The sequence below is a fragment of the Drosophila novamexicana genome, unplaced genomic scaffold, assembly GCF_003285875.2.
Source record: "Drosophila novamexicana strain 15010-1031.04,08,12 unplaced genomic scaffold, DnovRS2.1 tig00002099-arrow-arrow-pilon, whole genome shotgun sequence".
Taxonomy (NCBI): Eukaryota; Metazoa; Arthropoda; class Insecta; order Diptera; family Drosophilidae; genus Drosophila; species Drosophila novamexicana.
In genome coordinates this window covers 14,353-25,779 of record NW_020824939.1, presented here as the reverse complement: position 1 = coordinate 25,779, position 11,427 = coordinate 14,353, and the positions used below count along the sequence as shown (strand labels likewise).

At 43.1% G+C, this 11,427-nt stretch overlaps 1 protein-coding gene across 1 annotated transcript; it reads right to left on the bottom strand.

Moving 5' to 3' along the window:
* Positions 1 to 10,296: 10,296 nt before the first annotated feature.
* On the bottom strand, positions 10,297 to 10,972 carry LOC115768935 (RNA-binding protein 25-like; the record flags this gene model as incomplete). The annotated part of the gene is made up of 1 exon (XM_030713662.1): positions 10,297 to 10,972. A coding segment is annotated over exon 1 (676 nt), but the record flags the coding sequence as incomplete, so codon positions are not given.
* Between the last annotated feature and the right edge of the window lie 455 nt (positions 10,973 to 11,427).

Genomic DNA, 11,427 nt, shown 5'->3' with positions numbered 1-11,427 from the left:
AAATACCCTAAGATTATTAAAGATGTGTTTTGTGCTTGTTTCGAGCCGGAAAGCCGAACTGAGCTATATTTGGGGAACAAACATTTTGTATCCAAACAATAAACATATTAAGAAAAAGCAAAAAGTAGGGTATTATCAGTACGCCGAAGAGTTAATACCCTTTTAGACATTTGACTTTTGCTGATATGTGAGCATAGTGAAGCCTGCAAAATTGCATAAAGATTCAAGATTTCACATTTCACATTTAGTCTAGATTCAAGCGAAGAAGAAGCGCAGAATTGTCATTGCACGTGTATTTTCAGTTGCAATCATTGCCAACATTTTGAATGTGCTGCATTCCACTCGCTGACATCCTTTTGTTGGCAAAATAAAAAACTAAAGTTATCTTGAGCTGAATAGAACATTCACTTGTCATTCAATTCAATGTCAATTCACATTCACATTCACAATCACATTTTTCACATATCACATTTTGTTAAATGAATGACATTGTGCCAGTGGAAGCGCCGTCATTCGGCTTGTCACAATTTGCAACTCTCTTTTTTTTTTGTTCTTTTGTGACTAATCAAGTATTTGAATTCAAAGTATGAAAGTGCAATACACACACACACACGCACACACGCACACACGCACACGCACACACACGCGCGCATATTATTATGCAAATTCTCATGTAGCTGAGTCGAGACTCGGCAACAAAAGCTGCTTGCTTTGTCACCCCCAACTCCCCAGGCTGCATCTGCTCTTCTTACCCCCTCCCTCTGCCCCTCCCTTGCACGCGTCTCACGCCTTGCCTTGCAAGCCGGAATTTATTTTAATTTTTAGCCCGAGCGCGCGCAACTCTTTTATTTACATAGCTTTAATTTGTATTTGTTTTGCACATTAAAAATTACAGTTAAGGGCCTGCTGCAGGGTTAGCCAGCGGAGTGGGGGGGGGGGGGGGGGGGCTTGCAGTGCAAATGCATTTCGTTTCCATGCAAATGCCAGCGTCGGCAGCTCGAGCTGAGGCCGTCGACGTTGACAATGAAAATGCGCGTTGCTCCGCAGGTAGCAGAGGGGCGAAGGGGGCGTGCACGCTTGTGTGTGTGTGTGTGTGTGTGTGTGAAGGTAAACTTTGCTTGCCAACAAAACTCACAGCCAAAAAGACGCAGCCCGAGGCAAAGAAGACAAAAAAAAAAGATAGAATTTTGTTGTCAGAAGAGGGTTAAAGTGTGGTGTTGAGTGCGCGGCTCGAGGGGGTTAAGAGCTGCGGGGGCGGGTATCGCTGCCACCGTTATCCGGTTTCTACGGACTACCGGGTACTTGCAGCTGTGAAATTTGCATAAGCAATTACGAAAGCCTCGCCAAGAGTGTGTGGGAGGGAGCGAGAGAAGTAGCAAAAAAGAAGAAGAAGATGAAGAAGCAGCAGAGCAAGTCAACATTGTCGCCAGCGCAGCGACGTCTGCTTCTGCTTGCATCCAGTCTGCGACTGATGCGGTCTGTGGATGATGGTTGAGGTGAGGAAGTGGCCAGGGGGCAGGCGAATTGAGTCTCTACTTTTTTGGGGTTAGGGTCGTTTGTGTGTGGGCTGCTTAAGGGAGGGGGGGGGTGAGCATTGACAGACGCCGGTTTTAGGGTGCTCGCTGGCTAAGTGCGTTGCACAAATTTGCATCGACAACAACTTTGTTGCACCTGAGCCAAAGCCACGAAGAGGAAGAGCAACAAGACGAAAAAGAAGAAGCAGAGGCAGAGGCAGAGGCAGTAGCACAGGGTTGCAATTGTTAACCTCAAAATATGCGCAGACAGTAAAAGCAATTATCGGGAGCGAGATCTAAAAACAAAAAGAAGAAGACTAAGTAGAAAAGTGTAAAGAAAGAAGAAAGAAAATGAGAAGAACATAGGTAAATGACAGAAACAATAAATATTTAAGTTAAGCTTAAAAAAGAAACACCTAAACAATTCCTTAAAGTAACAGGAACAAATGGGCTTATTAGAAAAACACAAATAATAAAGCGCACATACGCATGCATACATATACATACATATTAAATGGCAGCCTTACGTAATGTGCAAGCAGCAGAAGAGAAAGAGGAAGCAGCAGCAGCAGCAGCGCTTGACGTTAATTTCTTACGTCGCGCGACGTGCATGCGATTTTGCGGCACTATCGTTAAATGGAAATCTTGAATGTCAAATCTTAACTACCATCCGTTTCGATTTCTAATGGTTCTCATTTAACTGTTGTTTTTGCTGCTGCTGCTGCTGCTGCTGCTGCTGCTGGTCTGTCGCTCATTTAAGAAGCAACGGGAAATGCCGCAAAAGCAAAAGGCAGCAGCTTTTGGGCAGATGGGGGGGGGAGAGAGAGTTTTAGTTTTATGGGCGAGAGCGAACGTTGACCACAGGCACAGGCAAAAGTCGTGTTGCGCTGCCCTGTTGCCCCATTGAAAAACGGAGCATACCGTTTCTTGGCAACAGCATGTAACAGGCAGCAGCAAACGTCTGTGAGCACGTGTGTGCAAATGCTGGTTACAGGGTATCAGCGAGTCGAGCGCACTCTTGTTGTTGACATTGCCCATGGGGTGGTTAGATTGGGCTGAGCATTGGTGTAGCTGTTGTTGTTGTTGTTGTTGTTATTGCCAGGCAGCTGCTGACGCTGCATATGTGCAATAAGAGAAAGAGCACGAGGGAGAGAGAGAGGGCAAAGGAGCAGAAATGCAGCAGCAGCTGCTGCCAAAGGGGGTGGACATAGCCTAGCCCCTATGCGCCTTTGTGCCCATATCTATGCAACGTAGGCAGCTGCAAAATGTTTGCCATTGTATTGCGCCAACACGCATGCACACACACACACGCATGCACACACACACGCATGCACAGCATCAACTGGTCATTGTTGTTGTGGCTGCTGATGCTGCTGCTGCACGCACTCATACATATGCAGGGACTAATCAACATGGCTGAGCACTCGCTTGCTTGCTCGCTCTAACTGTAACTCACACACACACAACAACGCACACGCACATCTAGACGGACTTACACACAGAGAGAGTACATAGCGAATTCGACAGTTGAAATCGCTTTGCACGTTTAATTGGCTGCGTCTGCCAATCAACACGAATCGTTGCCGCGTTCGCCCTGCTTCTTCGCTTGTTTTTTTTTCTCAATGCAATTGCAGTCACCGTCGCAGTCGCAGTCGCAGTCGCAGTCGCATTTACATTGCAGTCAGCTGCTGCTGCTGCAATCGCGCACCCGCTCGCCCGCTCGCCCGTTCGCCCGCTCTCCCATTGAGTCCATTAGGCGCCTAATGAGCGCGCACTAACACAGTCGCACTCGAGCGCAATTGCCAAGCTAGCAACAAGTTTGAAGCGGCGCCGCAACAAGTTTTGAGAATTAACAAGTAAGAACGGTTGCCAACGACTGCGCCATACTCTATCAACAGTGTAAGTCAGCCGAAAGAAGTTTACTCTTGACCTGAATTTAACTGACTGTAATCACCAAAACAACTGTGCCCTACACACAGTTCTTCAGATTGTCAGCCAAACCAAACAAGCCAAAATACCCGTTGTCACTTTGTGTATAGAGTATAAAGTGCATTTCATTTTGCCGCAAAGCTTAGCACACTTTGCTGCCAATTCAATTTTCGCCCCCTGTTAACGGCGCGCTGTTAATGCAAAATTGTAAAATTTTCTGCAAAAATGTGTATATTTTACATATGTATATTTAAAAAGCAAATTTAAAAGTGCGTCCGAACCAAATTATGTTTTATGCAAATTTCAACTATTCAAAAGAAAAATAATAATAATAAAAATTGCAATCACGCTGCCAATATCAGAGTCGATAAGCGAATTGCTAATTAAAACATGCACAATAAACGCAATTTGACAACATTGCTGCAGCCCTGGTCAGTGCAATTTAACGGCAATTTTATTATACATTCACATTATGCATATATATGTGTGTGTGTGTGTGTGTGTGCATATATTAATGTTGCTCTCTTTATTTTCGCTTTCTTTTTCGCACGCCTTTCAGATCGCCATCAGCAGCGCCGTCAACGTCAGCGTCAGCGTCAACGCTGTTGTCGCCAGCTAACGGACACAGTTCAAAGTGAGCAGCACATTACAAGAACAACAACAACAACAGCACAAACAAAGCGCCCTCTGCCGCTGCAGCAGCAGCAACAACAACAACAAATCATAATAAACTTCAGCCCAGCGGCGATTTGAAGCAGCGCCCGCGGCGCAGTTCTCAAGTTTTTGTTTTCAATTTGGATTCGCCTTTGGCTAAGAACGTCAGCGTTGCGTTCGCTGCAGCAGCAAAAACAGCTGGTAAGTTTTTAACACCCCCTCTCAATCTCTTCTTAACCCATTGCTTCGCACTTTGCGAACTTTTCTTATGCATTACATACACAGCAATTTCCCATTACATTTATCTTTATATATATGTATGTACTTTATATATATATCTATCTATATATCTCTATATATAGCTTTATATTTTAACAGCACTTTACTTTTAATTGCGCGCTCACCCACTCACCAACTCCCCCCCCCCCCCCCCCCCCCCCCCCCCCCGCCCCCCCTTCCGAGCACTCTCAAATAAAACTTTGCTGTCAGCTTGCAAAAATTTCCTTTCTTTAAAATTTCCTTTCTTTTGCATATGCCCTTCCACGCCAAGCATATGCATTTAAGCAGGCTGTTTGGGTATATTTTTTATTAGCAAGTTTTTTGCAATGTTCCAGAGTTTCTATATCTGAAAGTATGTTGATAACTTGGCATATAACATATGTTCATATATAATCTAAAAGTATGTTGTTAATCATAACATATATATCATAAGCCTACTAAGTTCCTCTGTTGTCTTCAATTTGAACAGTTATTAATATCATAATATCTAATATCATATCGGCGCATATTTCTCTAAAGATTTCTTACGATATTCAGTTCGTATAGAACATCGTGATCTAATAACAGCTCCCATATCATCTTATGTGAGGACTTCTACTCGAGCATAACTCATGCGCTCTTTTTATTTTCCAACACTATTTGACAACCCTGTACAACTCTTTGCGATATTTTTGGTATGTATGTATATACATATGTATGGCTGTCTGTGTGCATTTATGTATGCATGCATGCATGTACATATGTATCCATGCATGCATGTATATATGTATGTACGTATGTATGTGCATGGATATATGGATATATGTACATAGGAAGGTATGTAGGTATGTATGTATGGACGTGTGTGTGTATGGATGCATGTTTGTATGTACGTATGTACATACTTATGTATGTCTGTGTGTGTGCATGTATGTATGTCTGTATGCATGTATGTATGTATGTATGTATGGATGTTTGTAGGTAGGTATGTAGGTATGCAGTTATGTAGGTATGTATGTGTGGTTGTGTGTGTATGTTTGTTTGTATGAATGTATGTATGTATAATGTGTGCATGTATGTATGCATATAGGTATGTACAACTTCTTTTGTAATCGCATTATATAACACTATATAAATATATGGAATATTTTTATCATATTTTCGGGAATATTCTTATAAAAGATCGTGATGTATTTCCCTTTGGACGGACATACCGTTATCATATACTATAATGTACATAAATATATAAATAGTTAGGTATTTTTGTAGTTTTCTTAAATAGTTAGAACCAGCTGTAGGATATTTCTCAGTTCGACTTTCTACGCGCTGCACTTTTCGTCCATTTCTTTGGCATATTTTTTGTTATTTTTTTTGCTGCGCTTTTTGTCAGTTTTCACTTTATTTCCTTGGCGTTTTTCTTTTTTACTCCTCCGTTATGCACTCTTCAAAGTTCTTCAATCACTTCGTGGCAGCAATTTTCATTCGAATTGGAAATATCAGCCAATTGACCCCCCACCCCGCCCACATTTCCGCCCCGTCGCACTGTCCCTTTTGTTGGCACTTTGCGCTGTTTGCGCCGCCGGCCAAAAGATTTTCCCAATTTATTTTATTGCTCGTGTTGCTGTTTGCATTTAGCTTTAAATTAATTCATGCCCCCAAGTATCTTTTGTAGTTGTGTGCAGTTGCCCCTCCCCCCTACCAGCCCCGCCCTCTGGATGCCGACCGTCCAGCAGCTCCTCCTTTGGTCCCCGGTCAGAAATGCCTTTGATGTTGATTGTTGTTGTTGGTCAATCGTTGGCAACCTCAAATGCATTTTTCCTGAAAAGGAGATAAACTGTAATTAAATGAATGTCTGCATAAATATTAGCAAATATCTATTGATTGACATCAATCATGATTGACATGACAATAAGAAAACTTTTGCACATTTTGTTCGCACTGAACGAATCTTGTGAATTGAGACTTGCTTTTGATCGGGTAATTGTGCTGGTTATTTGTTTTTTGTATATTATTTATTTCATTGTACAACAATTTTTATCATCAATCATGATTGACATGCCGAAAGTTTTAAACAATGCACTTCGTTGAGCGAAAAATGAATGTACAAAATTGAGAATGGAAACAAAAGGCTTCGTAATTAATTTAAATATACCGTACAATTTGTTTTTGTATTCGCTTTGCCCAAATTGATTGACATCAATCGTGATTGACATGCAGCGGAATAAAGGGAATGTAACGCATTCAGACTAATTGATCGTGAGTTTTGATCTATTTTTTTTCTTTAAATTAAAGGGAATAATTCCTTTAGGGTTCACTTGAACCAAGCTCAGCTGCAGCTGTTTTTTCTTTGTTCTTTTGAACTGGCTCATTTGAACTGAGCTCAGTTCTAGCTGATTGCTTTCGTCTGATTCGACCTTAACTCAGTTGCAACTGAAGTTGTTTAAATTTTTCATCTATTAATATTAGTTCATCTGAATTAGGCTTAGTTCCAGTTCCAGTTCCAATTTTGTTTGCTTTCGAAACTGATTTAATTTCTATATACTTTATTTGGAATTGCAACTGAAACTCCTGGAATTTTTGTTCATTTGCGCCGATTCACTTGAACTGGTTCATTTGAACCGAGTTCAAATCCAGCTGATTTTAGTGGCTTGATTTTGACTGAACTCAGTTCTAACTGAAGTTGCCTAAATTTCCCATCCATTAGTACTAGTTCATCTGAACCAAGTTCAGTTCCAGTTCCAGTTTCGCTTACAGCTTTTTCTTGCTTTTGAGACTGATTTTCTTTTGATTTCCTGTCTTCTTTATGTTCTTTTCGCTTTGCTTTCGATTTTGATTTAGCTTCTGATCTGCTTCTTCTGCTCTGCATATTCGCAGCCAGCCGAAAGTTCGTTTCCGTTTCCGGTTTCTGCTCACATGACCTTGAGTCGCAGTTGCCTGTTGCCGCTCGACCACGCCTCCAATGCGCCCAGCAGCTCATTTCGAAGCGACAGACAGGCAAATGTTTTATGACCCCTTCCCCCCTTTCCCCCCGCCCCCCCTTCCGGGTGAAAGGCCAAAAGTTGGCAAGGTCAAAGCCCAAATTGCGCTCATTTTCAGATCCATTTGAACAGGCCAAAAAGTTGTTTCGGTTGTTGCTCGACTGCGTGGCCTGCATTTAAAATATGTTCATTACAAAATGTTTGCCCCTTTACACACACACACACACACACTCCAACACACACACACACACCCAAGAGAACCTTTAGCTGTTGGTTGCGCCTTTTGGCCTGGCACAACAATTTGTGTGTATGTTTTTTTTTTTGGCATTTTATTAGTAAATTTATTTTGCAATCACACACACACACACACACACACACACACACACTCGCACACACACAACTGTCCAAGCTACAACCCCGCCCTCTCCCCTCCCCCCTGCTCTATCTGTTTCTGCGTGGGCATAGCTGGGAAAAACTATTTCCGGCATTAAATTGTCTCTCGGCTCCCTCGACATTAACCAATACAAGCCCCTGCCCTGCACCCCCCCCCCCCCCCCCCCCCACCCCCGCCCTGGCTCAACCTCTCAACCCCTTGCAGAGGGGTTTGTGCTCCTGTTTGGACCATTTAAATGCTTTTTGCATTTACATCCACACACACACACACACACACACGCACACACACTCAAATATGTACATAGTTTAGTTGCATTTCGTTGGAGGGTGTGTGTGTGTGTGCGTGTGTGCGTGTGTGTGTGTGTGTATCGTCAATTGAGTGCTCTGATTTCTGTAGCTGATTTCATTTCGAATCGAAATTGAAATTGGAACAGTTTTTCGTTGGAAATTTAGTTGCTCGCCTTTTCATCAGTTTCGATTGACACACACACACACACACACACACACACACACCTGCCCACACACACGTGTGAAAGCTTGTGCTTGTTGCCGTGCATACCCTGTAAACATGCATGAGAGCACACGACAGCTTTGTCGCCTGAGACCTCTTCAAAAGCTGTAAGCTGAGCAATTAAACGACTCAATGCAAGCAAATTTGGGATGTATGTGCTACTAAATACCCTGGAGTTTTGAAACTTTACACATTTTTTCTCTAGTTCAGCCTTAGAGTTATTCAACACGCCCCTAAATATAGTTTAGTGAATAATTTGCTATATTATATACCCTAGTTTTTGTACGTTCATTCTGTTTTTGATTGAGCTTTAGCTGTTCACTTGTGTATAAGTGTATAATTTATGTGCGCCACAGGCGAGAGCCTTCATAACTCTTTATAGGGTATTTAACGAGTCACTACTCATAGCTTTTAGAACGGAGTGTAAACTGAGTGCGTGCTTATTAATAGCTTACAGTCCTAAAACCTTTTTACAGGGTATCCTATAATCAAAACACATTGACAAGCAACTTTTAGCTAGTTCTAGCTAGATTAGACTAAGCAAAAAATGTTAGATATATTAACAGATACTTATAAAAATAAGAGCAACTTTTTACAGGGTATCTTTTAGTCGCACACAAACAGAGGATCATCATTTAATATCTGACCCATTTCTATTGGCTGCAGCTGAATTACTTTGTCAAAGATCTGTGAAAAAATATTTTCTCCAGGGTATCTTACAGTTTGGCAGCATTGATTTTAAGCCAAGTTACGCCCAAGCAAAGCTAGCTTAAAAAATGGAAAGTATTCAAATACTGGACCTCAAGTATTTTTTAATTTCTACAAAAAGACACTTATTACAGGGTATCTGGCTAGTCTAAGACTAATAGGAAATGGCCTTATATTCGGTTTTCGCTTTCGGTTTTTATATTTTCTTATCTCGCAGCGTACATCTTAGACCCTGAGCGCGCAACCTTTTGATAAAGTTCATGAAAAATGCGACGGGCTATGGAAAATGCATAATTTATTCCCAGATTTTCAGAGGCGGAGTGTGTGTGCGGGTGTGTGTGCGGGTGTGTGTGTGGGCGTGTGTGTGTGCGGGTGTGTCTCTATATCGTGTATTGGTTAAATCGTGATGTTGTAATTGACCATTTTTATGGCCAGCTTGTCAGATAATTGCTTTTGGCTTAGAGGGGACGCTCGTTGGTCTGCGTTGGTGGAAGGGGCGATGCGGGGAGAGGGAGGGGTTTGATTGTGCGCGTTGGTTCGAATTGCGTTTTGTTGTTAATTTGCTTGCCACGCACGTGCCGAGCGCATTGTTCATGGGATTTACAAAAGAATAATGTTCTGTTTTTGCGTGCCACAAAGTACACACACACACACACACTCACACACACACACGCACAACAATCGCACTTGCAGCTGCAGCTCCTTTTGGGCGTGGGTGGACGCATTACATCATTCGTTGGCGCAAAACTCACTTGTATAAGAAATGATGGTACAGTTCCGCTTTTTTGCACTGCAATTTCGTGCAGTTTCAGCTAATCGATATTGTTATCGAGATCGTTATCGTTATCGATATTGTTATCGTTGCTGCAGTTGCTGCTGTTGCTTATAAACTTGGCTACTTTGTCGTGTAGCTCAGTTTGGTTTTGGTTTGCTGCTAAAAATAGTTATCGATATCAATATTGTTATCGATTTTCGGATACTTTGTGGTTATCGTTGCAGCTGTTGTAGTTGCTGCTTAGCAACAGTTGCCGTAAGCAGAAACTCAAGTGAAATGCAGCTCGATTATTTCCAATCGCTTTTAGTAATCGACAATTATATCGATAAGCATTGTTATCGTTATCGTTGCCCTTGTTGCTGTTCTTACGGCTATGCCTGCTGCTGTTGCGGCAAAAACTTACTTAATCTAGAATCCAGTTTAATTTCAGCTAGTACTCGCTATCGATATCGATATCGTTGTCGTGCTCGTTCTCGTTCTCGTTATCGTTATCGCTTTTGTTGTTGCCGCTGTGCTCGCGTCGCCATTGCTCCAAAATGCGTTTCTTCTGATTGAACCAATGTCGCGGACGCAAACCCGCAGCTGCTGTCGATTGACCAGGTTCCTCTTGTACACGCTCCCTTTCCCGCTCCCGCTCCCGCTCCCGTTCCCGTTCCCTTTCCCTGAGCCTCTTGGGCTGCATGCTGCTGGCCTCCAAGTGTTCCTGCTGCTGTCGCTGCTTTTTGTCATGCTTGGAACGCTTTTTGGCTTTCTTGGCCTTCTTCGACTTGGATTTGTGCTTGTGGCGATGCTTGCGCTCCTGCTGCTCGCTCGACTCGGCCTCGTTTAGCACAGGCATGCTGGGCAGTTGTTGCGTGTCTGCCTGCCCATTTTGCGCCTGCGATTCCGCCATATCCAGCTCCATCTTCTCAACCATTTGGCCCAGCGCCTGCGCCTCCATTTGCATCTCCATGCGCTGATTGCGTTTCTGGACACGTTTGGCAACATCTGTGGCATCCACCCAGTTCTCCGTTGTTGTTGCTGCTGTTGCTGTTGCTGTTGCTCGCCTCGAATTGTATCTCTCCATTTGCTGCTTTGCTTCTGTGTGTGGCTCAAACGCGTGTGTTGACGCGTTCTGAACGCGCCCAGAACTGTCTAGCCCGGGCTTGGTACGGAGCTGCTCAGCTGTCAGACGCTCGGGGCTGGCCCGCTCTCGCCGCAGCTGCCGCTCGGTTCTAGCGAGCGAGTCTGCCGCCCTCTTTAGCTGATTCATCGACACCCCACGCCGGACTCGATACGTCGAATGCAAGCGAAAACCATTTGATGATATTCGCCCAGTTGTCATACCCTGCACGCGCTGAGAATGGGCATATTGTTTTGCTGCAAGCCTATGTAGCAGGCAGTAGGAGACTTCTTTGAACCAAGAGAGTAAATACATATCAGCTGAGCTAGTTTCTCATAAATCACCTATTCGATAACTGCTTCATTCCATCAAAATCGATAAATATCGATTATGTGCTTCTGCTTCTGTAAAGCATAACTCTGAGAACTAAAGGAATGGAGACTCTTTTGGCTTGTATTATCTCTTATATCATGCTCAAAATAATAGTAGCTTTTCGATAACTGTAACCATGTTACTCAAAATCGATAAATATCGGATTTTAGCCTTTGTTTTTACTGGGTATCTGGCAATCGTGCACTCGCAACTGGAGCACGCTCAGTTGTTGT